We start from the raw sequence: 21,058 nt of genomic DNA, 5'->3' as shown, positions 1-21,058 counted from the left end.
ATCGGTTTCATTTCAACTATGTTGGTTTTCCCAGTGGCTTTAAGAGACTTACCCTGGGTTTGCACTGACTCAGGGAAAGCAGAATCAAACCATCTGTGTAAGATATGTGGGGGATTTTCAGCCAGTAAGGCAGCAAAAGGAGAGTTTTAGAGTACAGCAGAAGGACACATGCTGGTTTTTTCATATGTTGGCTCCTGGAACTTTACTGCAACAGTAAGTAAATTGCCACAGCAGTTTCTGAAAAATGCCATTTAATGTTTGCTGGCCCCTGGAAGTGCTAAACTTTGTCACATTTGTTGAAAATGCCAGTAAAAGACTCCTGGGAATTTCATCCCCATGCCTGCAGCTTTGATAAGTTTTATAACAAGCTGGTTACAACTGTGTTTGTGAAGCACTGTGGAAAAATAGTAAGAAAAATGTACTTTAATCTTTTTCCTGGCTGGTTAAAAATCTATCTATATACCAAATCCTTATGAAGTGGACGGCATAGATGAAAACGGAAGGAGTCTACATGTGCTCTTACACTGAGATTCAATAGGAATCCACTCCCCAATTTATTTTTTTCTTGACTGTAGAAGAATTCTACCTTAGTAAAATGAAAAATTCTGGTTATGGCCCAAGTTCTGAATATTCCATTAAATCAGGAGTAACTCTGTTGCAGAACCAATCTGAGGAAAGAACTGGCATAGTGAAGGTATTTTGAAGAACTTGACACTGAGTTATGGAAGACAGATTCAAGTCCCTGTGCCATTTGTTCGAGGGAATAGTATTTCTCCATTAATATTTCAGACCTCCTGCATTATAGCCATGAAACTGTTGGGTGTAAAAACTAGTTAGCATTTGTTTACCTCCTGACACAAACTTCACTGAAATCAATATATTTTGCTGCTCAGTAGAATAGTGTATTTTTGCATTGTACTCTAGGAAAAGAATTCAGCCAGTTTTATTCCAAAGCTGAATCTGGCAGTCCAGAGTTCTGGTTCTACCTGCTGCCTCATGTTGTGGAAAAGGAAGACAAAATGAACTGGTGGGAGAAAGAGGAAGCATTGACACATATCCACACATAGCCATTTTTAGAATTGTATCTCAGCTGCAACTGTTTGAATTCTGTGAATATTTTGCTGTTTTCCTTTCATCCTCCAGTATCTGTGCACTTCCATTTCCATTAAGAAACATCAAGAATATAATCATAGAATAGTTTAAGTTTGAAAAGAACCTTAAGATCATCAAGTCCAACTACTAACCCAGCACTGCCAAGGCCACCACTAAACCATGTCCGTAAGTGCCACATCTACATGTCCTTTAAATATCTCCCAGGGATGGTGAGTCCACCACTTCCCTGGGTAACCTGTTCTAATGCTTGGCCACCCTTTCAGGGCAGAAATTTTTACTAATACCTAATCTAAACCTTCCCTGGTGTAACCTAAGGCTGTTGCTCCTTGTCTTGTCACTTGTTATCTGGGAGAAGAGTCTGACACCCACCTCGCTACAACCTCCTGTCAGGTAGCTGTAGAAAGCAATAAGGTCCCCCTGAGCCTCCTTTTCTCCAGGCTAAACAACCCCAGTTCCCTTAGTCGCTCCCCATCAGACTTGGGCTCCAGACCTTTCCCCAGCCCCGCTGCCCTTCTCTGGCCATGCTCCAGCCCCTCAATGTCCTTCTAGTAGTCAGGGGCCCAAAACTGAACACATAATTTGAGGTGTGGTCTCACCAGTTATTCTTGTGGTATTTTTACCTGTTTCTTCAAACCCCAACTCCATCCTCCAAAACAAAATCTTTTCTGCTGGAATTATATTGAGACCATTTTTTTGCAGACTGTAGGAATATGGCTAGTTTGCATAAACACAAACATGAGCCAAAATATTTTTGCACATGTATAGTTTTAATACAACTGCAAGATTGTCCGTTGAACTATGAGATTCCTCATGACAATATTTAAGCAGTTTTGAAGTAATTTCAATCTGCAGAACTGTTGCATGGTTGAGCTTCATATTTCTTTCGCTGTTCTTCCTTCCCAGGTAATTATGATGAATACATCTGCTTTTTACTGCTCCAAATTTTTCCCTACAAAGTAGGGGTCTGCAGGAGGAATGAGTAGACCTTTCAGTTTGGCTTTACTCCATTTTAGGAAGACCTTTATGACAAAGCTATTCCACAGGTGGTAAATGTGCCCACTGGAATTCTGCCACAGGAACAGTGTTGCAGAATTGTATTAGACTGATGAGTCAGGCTTCACATTTTTTCTGAGGAAATTAACAGCATGTCAATTATGTTACTACTATCTACTGGCTTATCTGTCTTATTGTTCCAGAATGAATAAAACTGTATTAGTTTAGCAGGTAAGGATGCCCTGCTTGCTCTAAGACCCTATAGTTCAAATCATAGCAAAGCAGGACTCTGAAAAGAAAAGAGTGAAAAAAAAAGAACAAAGGAATTTAAAAAAAAAAAGAAATTGCTGCTAAGTCTTGATGAACTGAAAGACTCTAGCTTCACTAAGGCTTCATTAACTAAAACTAATGTGACAACAATAATGGACCTGCTGCCACTGTGGTGGTGAGAAGGTATTTCCATGTGCTTGTTGGGAACAATAAGTACCAGACCTGCTTACAGAGCATAGTCAAAAATCTCATGGGTATTAACCATTCTTGTTCATTTTTGAAATGGGTCACTTTATAGCAAACAGACTAACAGTGAAAAGCTTTGTTCTTACCATCAGTTCCATGAGTCATTCCATTTCACCCCATATTGGTTAATATAATCTAATTTCCCTCTCTTCACCTATCATAAAAGAATCTGGGGCAAAGGGTTGCTTTTCTCTGTACTTGCAAATTATTTCATATAATTTGTTTGAGATCTCCTTTCATCGTGCTTTCTTAAAATCAGAGCCAAATTAAATGTGTTCCTAGCCATTGCAGAATACATTGATTAGAGCTGAATTATGCTCAGTTGTGATCTACATTGAAATTTCAATGACACATCTCTCCTGCAGTGAAACTAAAAGGGAATTTGAATCATCCTCTATTCCTTTCCAATGAACACAGTTCATTAACCATTAAATCCAATAAGTTGTGGTCAATATTTAGAACAGATGAATGTGTAAGTTTAATGAATGATGCAGCTATTAGAATAAAAGTCTCAAGTACTTACCTAATCTCTGCTAACTGAATAGCCTATGTTTATTAAAGGATAATTAGTGACAAGCACCTCTTTTTTTTTTCCTTTTCTTATTTGTATTGCAGCAATCTCCACAGTCCCCAGTTTCAATCAAGACAGCATCCTTTATTATGAAAGTAAATACTGTAAGATCTTGCTTGTGAAAATATTTGTGTTTAGTATAACTGTTGTGAGCATTTGCAGTGATTTACATATATCTGCTATATGCAAAAAAGTAGCATGAGCATATGTATTTTCAGGAGATAAGGTGGCAGATGCCTACTTTTGCAAACCCGCAGTGGCAAGCTCAAGACCTCTGGTCTCACACAGGTGACTGTTTTCAGCCTCTTATGTTGTAAATGGGCATTTGAACATCAGACTGAAAGGTGGCTGGTATGAAGTGGAAAAAAGGTCAGCAGAGGACCCACACCCCACAGGAAGTTATGCGTATGCTTAACTGTTGTGTTGATCAATGTCCACTGAAAACAAAAGGGGAAATCTAACAATGTTATCCTTATTGGGTTCTTTGAGCCCAGGATATTGTTCCAGGGGACCTCATTGTACATGTGAAAAAGCAGAATCACTTTCTTTCCTGTTTTTTTTGCTACTTGCCACCTTTTTTAATTTTCCTTGTCTTATTTTGATATGTTCTTTCTCCATTAGTTTTCAGAATCAATTCATTCTTCATTTGAAAAGGCTCTATGAGAGAAATTATGTGTGTGTGTATAGAGGAAAGAAAGAAAGAAGACTGAGAAGTTGCCTTCTGTCTGGATCCAACAGGACAGAGCTTCTCAGGCAGCTATCACAGTAAGAGAATAGCACATCTAGGTTGTCGATGTGATGATATAAAATAGCATCTACTCCACCTGACATCAGAACACAGACAGCCTCCTATCCCAGATGGCTGACATAAAAGCTCCACAACCCTGTGATACTATTAGATGAAAGGTAGGTCATAGATGGGTTCTGACTAGTAAGAACCTTAAGAACTGCTGCTGTGAAAGGTAATTGCAGAACCTCTGCTCTGCATGAATACAGCCAGCTTCTCCCATAACGGTTCAGTTCTTCCCAACTATCTGCGCAGTGTTTGGCTCTGCAACGTTGATTCCCTGATGATAGAAATGCAACAACTGAACTCTGAGAGAACTGATATTGTCATGCTTTTATAGATTTTTTTTCCAAATGCTTACACAAAAAAATATTGGATTTTTGTTTGTCAAGCATAAGCACTGTCAAATGTATCTGCTCTCTTTTAACTTTGGAAATGACAGCTTTCTGATCAAAGAAAACACTCCTTTTCTTTCCATCCTGAGGAATAATACAGTACTGGTTCTTTTCCAAATAACACATCTCATGTCTTGTTGCTTTCTTCTTTCCTTAAGACATATAACTCACCATAGTAAGCTTTTAAATTAGGGCCTGATCCAAAACTTATAACTACTGTTGGAAGAAAAACAAAAAAACACCCCGACAAACAAACAAACAAACAAAAACACTCAAAACATTGCCTTCATGCTCTTTCAAGCAGTTTTATGTGCAATTATTCACACAGTGGTCACACTTGCGTGACAAGGCTACATAGTAGGGACAATATATACAATGAAACCTTTCCTTAGGATGTTAATGGTTATTTTGGATAGTGGGGAAACTACCTTTTCTTCTCCTTTTTCTTCGTGTCAGTTCTGGCGATCAACTGTAAAATGTGATAGTAATTACACATGGCAGCTTTTTTTTTTTGTACCAGTGTTCTGATGCACCAAAACTTACTCCCACTTTTCTTTTATATATTTTTTTTAAATCTAAGACAAAGATTGATGGCATTTTTGGGAATTAGCCATGCGATCCACTTTCCTGACAGGTGCAGAGGGAGAATTTCTGGCCTCTTTCATGTCTCATTTCAGCTTTTGCCGAAACATGATAACTGAAAGAACTTTTCTTACCATTGCACTTCTGTGTTATCAGTGTGCATGGAAAATGTTAAGAGAGACTTTAGTTTTCCACAGAACGTGCCAGCACCACCCTAATGTGGGCACTTGTTCAGCCAGCTGGGGCTTGGAAAATGTGAGTCCAAGCAGCCAAAGTGGTCTCTAAGCAAGCAACATCCCTCGCTGCTGGCCGATGGGGACAGTGTGAATACCCAGAGGGCAACCATAGCTCCTCTGAGTGCTATGAAATAAAAGGGGGCAAAAAAGGCAAGTGATCCCTCGGACGGACGGACGGGGGGGGGGGGGGGGGGGGGCGGGGAACCTTCCAAGAGGTACAGATGCTGCTTTTTGACAGGTTCCAGGAATGCTGGATGCACCGTTGCACTCAGGGTGTGTCTGAGCACTGCACAGGAATTAAGCTACTAGCAACTGGTCGGGAGGTCTGATCTGTCCCGAGCTGCGCATCAGCGGAGAGCTGGGCTTTCCCCTGCTCCCTGCGTGCGGCAGCGGATCGGACCGGCTCCGCGCTCCCTGGCTGAGCCTGTGCCTCGCAGCCGCTCGTCTGCGCATGAGTCGCCGCGGGAGGTTCCGCGGCTGGAGTATTTCAGGGGCTGGGCACCGGGGGAAGATGCTCAGTGCCTGACTGCGCCCGTGCCCCCGGCGGCGGGGGGAGCCGCGGCGGGACGCGGGCACAGGCACGGCGAGGGCGCCGGCGCGGGGGGCACCGCGGAGGGCGGCGTGAAGCGAGGGCGGCGCGGCCGTCGGGGCAGAGCCGGCTTCAGCACCGCGGACAGCGCACAGCGGGCACCGCGCCCCGGCACCGCGCTGCCCCCAGCCCGGCTCCCGCCGCCGCTGCCCCGGGCCCCGCCCCGGGGCGCCCCGGCCCCGCCAGCTCCGGCTCCGATTCCCGGGCGCCCGACCTCCCGCTGCCTCGGCTCCGGCCGGCGGCAGCCCCGGCGCCCCTGCCGTCGGCTCCGGCACCGCTGCTCCTGGCCCCCGCTAACCCAGCTGCCCGGCACCGCTCCTCGCGGGTCCTCTCCCCCCTGCCCCTGCCGGCCTTCCAGCCCCTCTCCCCGCGTCTTCGGCTCTGCTCCCCGCCGCCTGCCCCTCTCCCTACACCCGCTGCCCCCGGCTCCGCTCCCTTCTCCCGCGGCTCCTGCCCCCCGGCAACATGCGCGGGCGGCCGCGGGTGGTGGCAGGCGAGGCTGCGGTGCCGGCGCGGATGCCCCCTTCCTCCTGCCCTCACCCACCCCAGGCCACCCGCTGAGAGATGGACTTGGCAGGCGTGCTGCTGGCGCTGCTCCTCGTGCTGGTGCTGGTTGTCTCTCTGCTCTCCAACCTCCTGGTACTGCTATGCTTCGTCTACAGTACGGAGATCCGCAAGCAGGTCGCCGGGGTTTTCCTGGTGAACTTATCCTTTTGCAACCTGCTCCTCACCGTCCTGAACATGCCTTTTACGCTGCTGGGGATCCTGAGGAACCAGCAGCCCCTCGGGGGCTGCGTCTGCAAAGCGGTGGGTTTCCTGGAAACTTTCCTGACTTCCAACACGATGCTGAGCATGGCAGCTCTCAGCATCGACAAATGGATTGCCGTGGTGTTCCCCTTAAGCTACACCAGCAAGATGCGGTATAAGGATGCTGTGATACTGATGGGCTACTCGTGGCTCCACTCCCTCACGTTCCCCTTGGTATCCTTGTTTTACTCGTGGGTAGATTACAGCAGCGTTTATGCCTCTTGCACCTTGCACCTGAAGGAAGAGACGGAGCGGAGAAGGTTTACAGTGTTCACCATCGTCTTTCACTCCACCAGTTTCATGCTGTCGCTGGTGATTTTGTGTTTCACCTATTTAAAGGTGTTGAAAGTTGCCCGGTTCCACTGCAAGCGAATAGACATTATTACCATGCAGACTCTGGTTTTGCTGGTGGATATCCACCCCAGGTAATGCGTGCTTGTTCGTATTCACAGCCCCGGGGCACTTGCATAGGTACCCCTGGCGGAGAGGATGCTCTGTACCCCCCCCCCACCCACCCCCCCGAGCACCCCTTCCTGTGCTCCCGCCTGCCCCAGCCACATGGCGAACGCTTCTGCCTCTAGTTTCAGGCTCTGCTTATAGTGCCAGAGGACGGTGGCTTGTGCATTTGTAGCCTGCTTTGTGTAAATGTTAGTCCTGCTCGCCGGCTGCTCCCACTTGCCTGAGCTCCCTTTCACAGGGAGCTGCTGCCTCGGTGAATGCGATCGTCCCCGGGCTCGGCGGGGCCAGCGGCTGCCCTCCCCTTCCCTCCCCTCTCCTCCCCTCCCCTGGGCCGGGGGCTGCCCTGCCCTCCTCTGGGCCGTGGCAGGGTCCCTCGGGCCGGGAGCGAGCCCTTCCCTCTCCCCGGGGCTCCCATCCCGTCTCCTCGCTCTTGCCTTCACCCACCGCCTGCTTTCCCCCTTGCAGTGTGAAGCAGCGCTGTCTGAACGAGCAGAAACGGAGGCGGCAGCGGGCTACCAAGAAAATCAGTATTTTTATAGGGTCGTTTGTGATCTGTTTTGGTCCTTACATTATTACCAGGTTAGTATCGCCTGTTGGGGTGGGGGACTTCCCGGAACCGCTGTGCCATCTGATGCTCAAGGGGGTTGGGGCGGGGGGGGGGGGGGGCACAGCTAATTTTGGGGTGCCAGAGCCTGACAGAGACCTGGGGCCGGTTCTGAGGGACAGAGCACTCACACATGCACACACTCACTCACTCACACACACACACTCACTCACACACACACACACACACATACACACACACAGAGGCCCTCGCACAGGCCAACGCAGCTCACTGGGTAAAGCCCCTGGCTCTCCCTCCCTCATTGCAGCCAAGGCCAGGAGCCCCTGCCAAGAGCAAGAGGCTTTTAGGACAAGTACCAGGAATTAATTACATACCAGTGGGAGATAAAAGCAGTTGAAAAGACTTGCCACCCTTCCTTATTAGCGCAGCCTGAGCAACAGAGAGGCAAGCAGACTTCTTTCCCTGATTAGCTCAGGTCTTTTTGTTGTTTTATTTTTTAAAGGCAAAAAGCCAAGCTTGCTGCTATTGGAAGCTGAGGTGACATAATGTAAATTTATCCAGGCTGATAATTTGTCAGATAAGCTCTGTGTCTGGAGACATCAACATCTGTAAATATAACGCTAATGGTGCAGCATGGCCTTGTGATGAAGTGTAAGAGTTATCTCCCAGGAAAACCAACAATTAGGCCTGTAATATGCATAGGAAACACCATGCTCCTCAACTGGCCAGAACTATTGGCATCCACCCTGGTAGTTCGCACCTTTTTAAGTAGCCATGTATGCATTTCTCATTTCGTACTTGTATAGTCTTTATACAACATATGGACAACGTATGGTTATTATTTTTAAATCTTGCATAAATCAATGATCTGGAAGCCCATGTAACTATGCTGAATTGCAGCACCTCAGGATTTAGCCTTTCATCTCTTGACTAAATGGGTTACATCCTTCACAAATGATTTTTTGAAATATTTCCCACTTCACTTTGTGTTCAAGACACCCTTGAAGAGTACTGACTTCTGTCAAGAAAGGTGCACTAGTCTGCAGAACCACCCTAGTGAGGGCTTCCTCAAGGTTGCTACCAAGCTTCTGGGGTCTGCAGCCACACCAGCTCAAAGCACTCAGCCAGCTGTAGCACACAGGTCTTCCACAGTCACATATATATATAGGCCATCCACACATATATAGGCCATTTATTGACCATTGCCATTACCCTTTTCTTACGTGGGTAGGGGGACAGATTTAGGCCAGTGCACAAAAATTACAATGTTTTTTTAACCTTTAGGATGACATTTATTTCAGTTCCCATTTATATGTTGAAAAGGATTCCTGACTGATTGCCTGGATAGCTGCATATATTTTTTCTGCAGTTGAAAGGGTTATTACAAATGTTATCATTACATCACAAAGTTAAAAGGTTAATTGATCACTGTTCAGTACATTCTGAGTCATTTTCTATTCACCTTTGCCATAATCAGGATATAATTATATTGAGCAAAGTAGATTTTGCCATCTTCCTTCCATCTGAACATTACTGAGCTCAGCAAATTCCAACATTGCCACATTTTTCAGCGTGGAGATCTCTCTCATAAACTTCTAAAATAAAAGCAACTTCCTTCTTCAGATCTTGCATTTGGAAAATGGTGCATTTTCTAAGCGTGACAAACTGGTATCTCATGTGTCACTACAGAGAAGACTGAGGGCTGGTTTCTGTGAATGTGTGTCACGGTACAGCTTCTGCCTCAATCACAAGAACCTAGTTGGTTCAGCAACAGCAAAATAGGAAGTATTTGGAGAGGACATCCTCAAAGGCTCTTTACCCCAAAGGCAAAGCAGTGTCCAGGCAGCACTAGATAAAAGGGTGGTGGAGTTGAGACTGGAGGACTTGCTGCCATGCCCATGTCTTCATTCTTCCCCCATTCTGTTTTTTAGGGGAGTGGCACTGAAGCTATCTCTATGGAAGCAGTATGAAAGATATCCCCCCTCTTCTCTTGCTCGGTGGCCTGGTGACTCAGGTTGCATTGTGAGCTCAGTGTTTGCTCCTCACTTCAGAAATGTGAATGAGATTATGTTCATTATCAAGACATTCGTCTGTTCACTAAGAGCCGACAGATGAATTTAATCTTTTTTGTAACAACACCGAAACCAAGAAAATGATACTAAGATGCATTCAGATGGATATTTCTAAGGATGACTTGGTTTGGCCAGGACCTTTATCTTATTAAAATCTGTGTAATTTTTCTTCTGTTGGCTTCAATGCAATTGTGTTGAGGCCCATAACACAATAAATGGAACACACAGTAATGCATCTATTCTCATGACTGAAAGATACCTCACTTTTTGTTTAGTGTCTTTATAAAAAAATGAATTGTGTAAATATCAAATGTATATTTCTTGTATTAGGATGATATACAGGATGGCATATACCTAAGCAACCATGCAGCAAGTGTCATTTATCGTACATTTATTTCTCATGTTTTGTGTCTTCCTGTTCTCTCTGTTTTGACTTGACTGGATTTTTTTTTCCAAGCAGCTTCAAACAGAAGTCATCTTGTTTTTAAATGCACTTGCCATAGGAATGATTTCACTTTTACATATAATAATAAGAAATTTTCCTGTCAGAGTTCAACCACTTGCTGCAATGTTCAGTCCTAGTGGTGGTAAGTCAGCTTTTCTATGTGGAGGGATTGGAACAGCTTCAGAAGGCAATGCCCTGCAAGGTAGGAGCTCTGCACTTTGGAAAGAGGCCAGAAGGTTCTTCAAGCTTGAGAAAGCTTCTGATCTTACATCTTCAGACAGTGATGTTTTAGGGTACAGAAAAGGGCTATTTTATCTCATGGTACTCTTTTTTTTTTTTTTTTTTTTTTTTTTTCCTTCTGGAATTAATATAGCAAAATAGTATATTCTTGTTCCTGCAAAAGGTTTCACAAAAGATGTACAGATAATAAAAACTTCTCACCCTGTTCTTTCCACCGTCCTGGAGAGTCTGCCCACTGCTGATGATCTGTATGCCAGACATTTGCTGGAACAGTCTAAAGGTTTGTTCTCACTTCCATGGAAAAATTGTTTAACTTAGTTGCAGTTTCTCCCCCTGTGATTAATACACCCATCTCAACTGAGGTGCTAAGGCCACTAATCATCCGTGAAGCACAGACCAGAAGACACAGGTCTGGAGACAGCTGACTGGTCATATAATGATGATAAAAATGTTGTTTGCTTTTGTTCTTTGGCCAAGCTAGTGGTCAGCCAAGTGCATGCAGAAACTCTCACAGGTAAGCAGATGCAGCTGTGCTCCTAAACATACTATGGGATTGCAGGTGCCACCCGAATCTCTCTGAGATACTGCCACAGTGTTTGTACTATACTGATCTAACATGAATCCTTTTTGCATATGAGAGAATTCACAGCAGTGGTGCAATGCAGGTTCACTGTTCTGAACCTGAGGAGGTGTATTCAGTGATCTAGACCAGGTTTCGGGTGTCATTTGATATGCTGCATAGTATACAAAACCTCTACATAGGCTGTAGAAGACCCACAACTTCCAGGAGCAGCAGCCTGATGCCACGGGGGTTGTACCCAAATGTCTCAAGTGTCACTAGACAGTTGTACTTAAGTAACTGATCTGAGTGCGCCTGGATGCCCCAAGTCACCTGTGCCTATCTCAAGCTTGCCTTGGGAGAGGGGTAATCAATTAAGTCACCAAGATTCTGACTACTTACCAGCACAACTCTCTAAACTCAGAAAGTGAGCCATAAACTGCAGCACTTTCTTATCTCTGATGCATGGGAGCATTAACATTAAAAACACACTTTCTCTCTCTTTCCATAGAGGGAATGATTCTTGTCTCCCAGTGGCCTTGCTAGGAAAGTTCCTTTTGCCTTTATTGAATCCAAGGAGTAAGTAAGTACAGGGCCCTTCTCCTGCAGGGACTGAGTGCTGTAAGAAAATAAGTTTTACTTTAATATTTCATGAAGCATGAGTTGAGCATGGGCTCAGTGTGAATATAACACTCAAGTGTTTCCATCTCTCTTTAATGTTTAACAGGTTGATAGAGCTCCTTCCTTTTGTTACCATAAATTACTACTGGGGAATCATAAGCAAGTGCCTCACCTACAGTAAGGCTGCATCAGATCCATTTGTTTACTCACTTTTACGTCAACAGTACAAAAAAGTTCTGATCAACATCGTCAATAGGATACTTAAGAGGGACCTATATCCGTCATCGGGGTACAACAGCTCTCTCGATACTGAAAACGATTACTGCTTGCACAGAACAAATTAACATGAAAAGCATTCCCCTTCAAGTGAGACAGGAGCTTGCTGTTGCTGGAAAGCTGCCTTTTCCCTCTCGTGCTGACAGTGGTGACAGTGTCTCCAGGGTGCGAAAGCTGCATTAATGTGATGCATTTCATTGTGGACTTTCATGAAAGGCTCTTCCCTGGTCTGCAGCCAAGTACAATATATGGGAAAGCCTCTTCCCTGAGTAAAAGGAGTAGGCTTAAGGGGCTTTAAGAGAGCCTTTGGAGGCTTTAGAGAAGCTTGGAGAGCTTTTAATGTCTCCTGTCTGAAGACTTGGCATATCTTGGAGCATTCCACATCAGACATGATATTCCAGTGTCTTCTGGGACCACAGGAATCCCCAGGATGGAAGGAGAGGTTGAGAGTCCTCCGTGCTGTACATGTAACTTGACAGCTCAGGATCTGCTCTGTTAGTTTTGAACATTACAAATAAGTCTTTTAATTGATTTATTGTATTGGTGCCTCAAGTGAGTCAGCACTTTGAATCTGAGATTGTTGTTATTAATATTTACTACTAGGCATCATGATTGTAACATAGCCTTTAGGAAGTGGTACATATATTTGATATGCCAGTATTCTATCAAGCATAACCAAAGTCCACATATCTGAGTTACTAATATTTAGCACTTCAGTGGTATGTGATTACAATAAATGCAGCAACAGTAACAAAGACATATATGGAATTTAGTTAAATAGCACTGTAGTTCCATCACTGAGCTAGTAATCCTATTCAAAGAAGCTTTTATTCAGAAAAAAAAAAATCAGTTAGACAGTAGAAATGACAGATACCACTGTGTTTAAGATATATTACTTCAGAAGCTATCTGTTTTCAAAGAACAGGCTAAAATATATCAATTCTTTTTAAAGGATATATAATGTGTACAATATTTCATGCATTGGCTATATTTGGTAGATTGTAATAATATTGTGCAATCTTTTATTCGATAATGATTGATTAATCTGGTGATTTAACTGATACTAAGAGATGTCTAAGAGATATTATAACAGACCTGCTGCCAAACGCCCAGAAACACAAAGCTGCTTTATTATTATGTGTATTTTTCACTTATTATTTCTTTTTAAATCTAAACAGGCTTTGGAAAAATATGGGAATTATTTTTGAACAATATTCCTTTGATTATATAAGACATGAATCAAAATATTCTATGGCATTCAATAAGCTACTATTTTCTAATTGAGTACATAAGGGGAAAATTAAAGCAATTCCCAAGTATATTTTAAGAAAGAAAAAACAAAAAAAAAAGAAAGAAGACAGTAAAGAACACCTATTTTTAATGTAAAACTGAACTTGACCCTACGAAGCATTGAGAAGGTTGTTCCTGACCAAACTAATCATATAAGCATGTGGTTAGGCACAAATATAATTTCCTTTGAAGTTAACAGCTCTATTCCCATGCTGAAATTTAAGTATATGTATAACTGTTTTGTAAAATCAGCGTTGAGCAGTCAGCACATCGAGAGGGGTTTTTCCACCATCCACAATGAGGAAGGAGAGCATCTATCTTATTGCAATTCCATTGAAGTCAAGGAAAGGCGATGCTGCATAACAAATGCAAGGTTCTCTTATCTCCTTCTTTTAATCTCTGAGGCCTTTCTGATGCTTTTTTTTCCCATGCAAATACCTTGGGCCTCTGTGTTTTGCATCAATAGTTCTGCCTGTGTTTATTAAATTGAATGTATTACAATGGTTTTGTCTTCTTAGTAAAGTATTTGTACTCTCTCCAATTTTGTGTAAATACAGTATTTCCGAAAAAAAGCTGTCTGTGGAATCTTTGCAGTTTTACTATCTTCCTGTCTGCCTCCACATATCTTCCCCCTCTGCTATGCCACTACAAAAACCTGATGCTTCAGTCTTTCATTTCAGCTGCAACGTAAGGACCAGATAGCTCTGTAGGGGGTGGGAGTGATGCTAAATTCTCAGTTATTTTTTTGTCAGTTTTGTGCCAAAAAGTTTTGATAGTCTACAGCATTTATCTGTGAATAAACATGAGTTTAATGATACCTACAATTGTTAATTGCCTTTGGTTTCCTAAAGAAAATAGTGCTGCTTTAAGAAAGGAATATGTTACATACAGTTAAAAGTATTAAATTGTCACTTCCAAGACACACAAATGAAATAAAGAAGTGTTTTGACTTTTTTCTTAGTACCAAGAAAATAGTAGAGGAGAAAAAAAAATAATAAACTTTAAAGCTATTACAGTAATAACTAAAGCCATTAAACTATAAGCCACATTCTAAAGCTATAAAACAGAACATATACTGCTACATCTGGTATTAAGTTAATTAATGAAGCTTATTCATACCAGTTGAGGGTGTCATCATGCACACACTTTACAATACCACTCAACCTCACAAAGCATTGAACATTTCCAGAGGTGCTCAGGTTCAGGCAGGGAGAAAACAAAAACAAAGAAAATTATTTGAGCCTGTGCTGGGTGTTACAAAACATCTTTTAAATTTCCATAGAGAATTAGGAAGCTAATGTTTACAGTATGCTGTAGACCAGAAACTAAGAAAGGGCAAGGAGAGCCGTAGTCCTCAGCCTGGATTTGCAATGAAGTTTAACTGCCTCGTTTAGCATTACCAAAAGGCATCTTCCTCTGCTCGGTATGCACAGCCAGTTCTGTAGGTAAATTTTTCTTTCTCCCTTCTTCTCACCACCCACTTCCCACCAGAGAAGGGTTTGCTCTACTTTTCTAACCATGGAGGAAGCATTTAGTGAGAGGTCTCGGTTTCATTCCTCCAGCTTCCTGATGTAGGCAAAACTCCTGTTAGCTTGGTGCTTCATTCATCATGCTCTGGGTTATTTGGGGATAGGAAGAGACAGGAGGGGAACCACACTTTGCCCCCTTTTTGTGAGATGCTGCAAAAAGGATCAAAGGATTTAGTGCTCTACTGGGGGTGAGAACATTTATCTTACACAATGGGAGCATCCACCAGAGGTGACAAGGTTGTTGATTCCCTCTTACTGGCATTTTAAATGAGGCAGACATTAGATGCACAGTCCTGACAGTAGGGTTTAGTTTGGATCAGATTTCCAACAAAGCTGAAGTGTGATATGCAAAATGGCATCTTGCCATTGACACACTCTTGCCAACTCAAAGGTATCACTCCAGAAAACCTTATCGGAATTTTCTGCCCAGTGGCCTGGAGTGTTTTTTGCTAGGAGACAAGAGACTGGCAAATACCTGGCAGGTGTGTTGTATAGTTGGAAACACCACGGGGGTTCAGCATGAGCTACCTGCCACTACAACTTCCCTAGCAGAAGGAGCTGTCACCCACCTGTGGCTGCTTAGGGAAAACAATGGCGAGTTGTTAAAAGAGTGTGTAAAAGAAGCATCATTTCCTCAGGGGGGTAGCAGAAGTGCCCAGAAGCAGTCCTGGGCTGTGGCTTTTTCAGCTCCTGGTTGCAATCTGAATCAGCAAAATGGTCTTTCCTTCTCCAAACTTTTATTTTGGCTGCAAAGGCTGGAGTTGAGAACTGCACCTTCCCTGGGTGACATCCCTCCTCCTAATGGCAGTCAGAGTACAAACTCTGCAGCACAACAAACCTTAAATTAGTCCATGTAATTAAGAAGACATTCAACTTCAATTTTTTTTCTTAACACGCCTCCATCAAAGTATTTCCAAGCCTGATGATTTGAATATTTTCTGGCAAGATCCAGGATGGAGTTTTAAATCTGCAGTTTCAGAGGAAGGAAGCTAGCCTGCATGTGGCATTTCCTAGGTGAGTGCGCTGGGGTTTATTTATCACAAAGAGAGTTGCCACTTCCAAAGGAAATATAAACTTTTTTTTTTTAATTTTGCCTAGCACCTATGTTGCAGGTAAACTCTGAGACCGACAGTCAAACTGAGTTTCTGAGGCAATAGAAGTGGAGTAGTGCTTAGACTACAGATTCCCAAAAGTTTTAGGTATATAAGCTGGGTCCCAGCCTGCTAAATCCTGACAAGGTGGATGTGCTTCAGTCCAAGTGCAAAAACAAAAGCAGTTTTCTTGGCTTGTGTAAAACCAAAAACTTACGTGGTTTTGAGCTGAGATGGCAACAGAGCAATGAGGACCTCGGGTTCTGTGAATTTTCACTCTGCAAATTCCTTAGCCTCGCTAAAGAAAGAGCATTTTATTCATCTGAGCAAATCAGCACCTAATAGACTTTTGCAAAAAATCTGTGCAGCTCAGTGATTACTGAATACATATTTACCTTGTCTTTTTTCATGAGTAATGATGATACTGAACTTAAAAGTTCAGTGCTAATAGTAATATTAAGCTTATTACATGGTTAAGCATGTAGGAACCAAAGTTCTTCAATGCATGTGCTCCTATATGACCAGAGAGTGATCAGGCTCTTTACAGCTGTGGGTTAAAATTTGGCCCTACTGAGAAATTTAGCAGCGTTGAGCTTTGTTGAATAAAACAACCTGTGACAAGATGTTCACACTCATCTAGTTAAAGTACTTTAAAAAACTACAAATAAACAAACAAAATCCAAACACAAAGAAAGCTGTACTGCATGGGAAGAACTGTATCAAGTGGGAAGGTTTGACTGTATCACCTGGAGGGCATATTTTCTTCTGTATTTAAGGGTGGGTTTTTTTCCAAAAATAATTATGTGCACTTGTGCACCCACAATAAACAAGCAACTGTGTGTCTGTCTCCAAAGCACACAGCATATTTCAGAACTGCAGACAAATGGCTTCTTTGGTCTGGTTCAGGAGGACACCTGGTTTGTGGGAAGTGTTAATTACACAAGTAAATTAGAGGTTCTGCTTTTTATTTTTGGAAAGCAGGTCCAATTAATATTTAATGGCTCAGCTGGAGACACAGCAGAGATGACCTTAAGAAAGGTTGTAAATATATTAATATCTTTCAGTTGCCAGAAGCTTCAGAGAGCAAAATGTCACTTGGCTCAGTATATGCAACCAGCTCCTACTCTGAGCTGGAGCTACTTTTCCCCTGTGGCTTACGAACGTGACACAGGCCAAATGGACGGTCACATTTCTGCATGTCCCTGTTTTTTCTCCCTTTAACAGCAGGTTTTCCTTGCCAGGACATGAGTGCATGATGCAAACTAGGTGCTCCTGCTCTTTTCTGTAAGTGGGCAGTGCATGAGCCATGAGTTGCTCCCAGCCAGGCTATTCACACATTCTCTATGCAAAAGAAACTAATTGTAAAGCATGTATGTTAGATGTCATAGGGTCTGTATGGTTAAAGTTATTTTCGAGTGTTGAAAACTACAGGCCATTCCAGTCCACTTGCACCACCTTTTTAACCAGAGTCCATTCCACTATCACAAGTGTGCAAGTTGATGAGTTGGGGATAAAGACTCTCCAAAGAAAAATCAAAACCATCCCCTTTGGGACATATTTGTTGTGTGTATTTCACCATTTCACTGCATCCTGCTGTTTGTACATGGCATATGCAGGTTAGTAGCCAGCAAATTACCCAGCATATGTTTAAGTTTGCAAGTTTCCTTTCCTGAACCAAATGGATTGACGTCTTGAAATGCTTCCCAGAAAACCTCTGCTCCTCATGCCTAACCCTAGAGTACCTTTATTTAACTCACTCTCTGTTCGAATATTTTTTTTCCCAGCTGAAGGTTTAGTACTCTAATTGTATTTCAGTGAAGCCTGACATTAAGTAGCAGACTCATTACCACCTTCTTTTCAGTTTTATAATTCCTGCCTTTACATATCCAGCCACTCTGTTCTCTTGGCTTGCAGCTGTCAACCCTGACGCAGGTTTTCAGAATGTTTTATCGAAACCCAATAAATTGCTCAGTGCCCTCGCTCCATGGATGGAACTGGAGATTGGGTTCATGTATGCATCTTCGCGAGATGAGTTTTAAGTATTCTGTTTCATATTTGCCCTTATTCACAGTAAAACAAAATGTCGATTGGTGATATGTGACCTTTTTTTTCACAAATGACTGCTGAGCACTTCTTACAGGGGCATAGCTCAAGCAGGCTTTCAGCTTGAAATCTGGCTTTTCAGCTAATCAGACTCTTATTGTTGTCGTTGCTGATGAAACATGCTTGAGGCATTTATAATATGTTTCGGGCTCCCCACACAGTAGCCTGAATACTTCATTATATTTTTATTCTTACTACCTTGCTGGAAGCCAGGGAAGTACCAGTACTGCTTTTCTCAGGAGCCCTGAGGTACAGACACGTGAAAGACCACACAGCCAAGCAAGGAACAAAATGCGAGAAACAAGGTTTAGGAGATACCTAGGAATGGGAGGCAAACACTTTTATCTTGAATCTATCTGTTGATCTTTTGCTTAAAGTTTCTGAGGCATTTAAAAATGTGTTTCTCATGATATCTGGGGATGCCTTAGAGTTGACAGCAGAGCTGAATTTCTGGAAGAAAGCTATTTAGAAAACAAGAACAAGGTGTTCCTCCTTCCATCCTGAGGAGCTTGCCACACCAGCACCATGTAAAAAACAGTGGCAGACAACCCTTGTTCACAAAACACAGCTGCATGTTTTGAAGCCACAGCTCCCTTTTATGCTTTTCTAGATGGAGCTTCAATGGTCTTCTCTGGGTGTGAGAGCTCAGGCTGGGATCTGTCTTCTCCTTGGAGAATATTGCCTTGGCCAGGCTGGAAGCTAGGTAGGGAAGGTGTCCTGCTCTCCCTCTGTACAAACAAGAATTTGAGATACCGTGGACTCTGTGTACATGACAGCAAAGTTTAGTGGGTAGGGAGGGCACTCATGACAAAGGGGGAGGAAGCTCCTCTCCTGAGAGCTGCTTATATCGGAACTGTGTGTTACATCCCACTCGTTTTGTTAGTAGGCAGAGGCAAAACTGAAGGGGAACGTATGGTAGGGGTAAGAGCCTGGCTTCACTGACTTCAGGTGGAAGTAAGCCAAGATTTTACCTGAAAGTTTTCATCAGTTGAGTCCAAGTCTGAATTTGCAGAAATCTTTCCAAAAGACCACTGAAGAACAGCTCAGTTAAGACATCTATTCACTGAATTAGTCACATTTAAAATTCATATATATATATATCTCCTTGGATTCTTGTATATCCTTAGCAAAACACATTAACAGCACTGAATGGAAATGTAATCTAAGAGGTGTTAAGTTTTTCTTCAAATGATAACATAAGGATATTAAGCAGACTGAAAATGCAGATGGTGTGGCTGTAGAAGAAGATGCACTCCAGTCCTTACACTTCTTACACTTGTTGCTTACACTTATGAGTCCTGTTTTTTCTTAAACTTTCTCATGTCCCTCTGTGTATACCATTGCTGTCCTCTCCCTGATGGATATCTGTGGCTTGCTGAGCAACCACAGCCACTCCAGCCAACAGAATTTAACACTTATAAACTCCTTTCTTCCACACCCAGAGGAGCACTCTAACAGTGGCCCCGAAAAGTGATTCAAACCCAGGGTTTGTTCCTTCCTTCTTAAAAATCCTGTTTATTCTTATTATTTGTAAATTCCCATCTATTCAGTTATTTTCATCTCTGTGCTTAGAGCTCAGTAGGCACAGGAGCAGCATCATTTGTTCTTTGCATCTCTGCTGGCCTGTGCTCCCTTTGCAACTGCTGAAAGCTCAGTCAGTCCCGATGCTTCCTCCACCTTCATCACCTTTTAAAGCCTCTACCTGAACATATCTTTTTTTTCCTCTGGTTTTGCTTTTCTGTGGGTTTTTTTGTTTTTGTGGTTTTGGGTGTTTTTTGTTGTAGTTTTTAATTATTTTTCACTGACAGCCTTTTCAGGTTTTAATTTTGTGCAGCTGAGCAGGATTGTAAAATGCAGATTAAATAAAATAGAAAGAAAGCTATGCTCCTTGCTTTTTTTGTGCTCAACAAAGAAAACAGCCAAAGGAATCAAACCAAGAATTTTACTGAATCTGTTTTGTCCCTTGGAATTACAGCTTACCGATTTCTGCAGTCAATGGCAGACAGAGAGCAGTAATATGACTACTGTCACATTTTCCATTTCAGATAAAATTACCAGATATCCATTTATGGCTGAATCAAGGTGTTCAGCATGAATTCCTCATTAAAATATAATTCTTATTTTTGGAGCTTCAAGAAAACTTTCCACCTACTGTCCCAATAAGCTTCATGCAGGGAAGATTGGATGGAAATGCAGCCTACCCAATGTGGATGCATAGTGCATTTCTCTGGGCTTGTTCTGCAATAACTAAATATCTGGTATTGCGCTGGCAGCTCATAGCCTCTTCTTCCAATGCTGATGATCTCAGGTTTAGCCCTTAGAGTGTCAGTCACCTTTTGCCTTTCAATTGTACATGATACGAACCTGCAAAAAAACAGATAAATGGATCCCAGGACCTTTTGCCTTGCAATTTCCCCTACTGCTGCTGCATTGATTTGATGAGTCTTGAGGGTAGCTGTTGCTTGGCAACTTGAAGCTAAACAGGTCCAACATGAGGTGGAGTATGTAAATGACTTGCTCTGAGCTAGCAAGGTTTCTTGACATCCTGACTTCCTCACAGAGGAAAGCTGGAGGCTGGATTTGTCTCCTAGTGCAACGTAGTTTACTTCAAGGAGAAAGAAGGAGCTACTGAGAGCTGTGTCTAGCACAGTAATCTGTAGGAGAATGGAAAAAATCAGCCTCTGCAGGAATTTCTCTGGATAATTGTGTTCCAAATGTGTCCTGCTTAGCAGTGGTTTAAAGGATAGCCCTGACTAATCAAAATTTTGACAAATACAATTAATCTTTTTGATGAGCTACTGGTTCTTTCTTGTTCCCTAATCATAGTAAAATAGCAGAGGATAACTCAGTAAAATCAATGGTTGAGGGAAATTGGAAAAATACAAATCCCTTGTTGCAGTAGCTCAAGGAGCTACTAGCGTGGCTAGGATGACAGACAGCAGATTTTGAGCTGCTAAGGGTCTTGTCCTTGTAAGCTGAAGAAAACTCTCCCATAGGTATTAGTGTCATATGTGGATGATAAGGCATTTCTCATATCTGTAAAAAAACTTTGCAGTTCTGGATCAGATCTTTAACTAGAGTAACATCTTGATATCAGTAGCAATAACTGATGGAGCTGATCCCAGAGTTTAGCCCATGACTGGTATTGTTCCCAGAGTTTAGCCTGTGGCTAGTAATTAAGAGACTATAGCCTTTCTTTTACTCTCCCTGACTGCCTTG

General features: G+C 42.8%; 1 protein-coding gene across 1 annotated transcript; it reads left to right on the top strand.

The window, feature by feature from the left end:
• The first annotated feature begins 6,344 nt into the window (after nucleotides 1-6,344).
• Nucleotides 6,345-13,893, top strand: GPR78 (G protein-coupled receptor 78). The gene is made up of 3 exons (XM_005433147.3): nucleotides 6,345-7,014; nucleotides 7,514-7,627; nucleotides 11,657-13,893. Exons 1-3 carry the CDS (start codon nucleotides 6,347-6,349, stop codon nucleotides 11,892-11,894), a joined length of 1,020 nt encoding a protein of 339 aa, XP_005433204.1. The 5' UTR covers nucleotides 6,345-6,346; the 3' UTR covers nucleotides 11,895-13,893.
• The last annotated feature ends 7,165 nt before the right edge of the window (nucleotides 13,894-21,058 follow it).

The sequence above is a fragment of the Falco cherrug genome, chromosome 1, assembly GCF_023634085.1.
Source record: "Falco cherrug isolate bFalChe1 chromosome 1, bFalChe1.pri, whole genome shotgun sequence".
In the NCBI taxonomy this organism is placed as follows: Eukaryota; Metazoa; Chordata; class Aves; order Falconiformes; family Falconidae; genus Falco; species Falco cherrug.
This window is presented reverse-complemented; position numbering and strand designations above follow the sequence as displayed.

What these genes read in the sequence shown, in the direction of transcription:
- GPR78 (XM_005433147.3), top strand. Translation starts at nt 6,347, where the DNA reads ATGGACTTGGCAGGCGTGCTGCTGGCGCTGCTCCTCGTGCTGGTGCTG. An exon ending in CTGGTGGATATCCACCCCAG is followed by an intron (nt 7,015 to 7,513) that starts GTAATGCGTGCT and finishes TCCCCCTTGCAG; the next exon opens with TGTGAAGCAGCGCTGTCTGA. An exon ending in GGTCCTTACATTATTACCAG is followed by an intron (nt 7,628 to 11,656) that starts GTTAGTATCGCC and finishes AATGTTTAACAG; the next exon opens with GTTGATAGAGCTCCTTCCTT.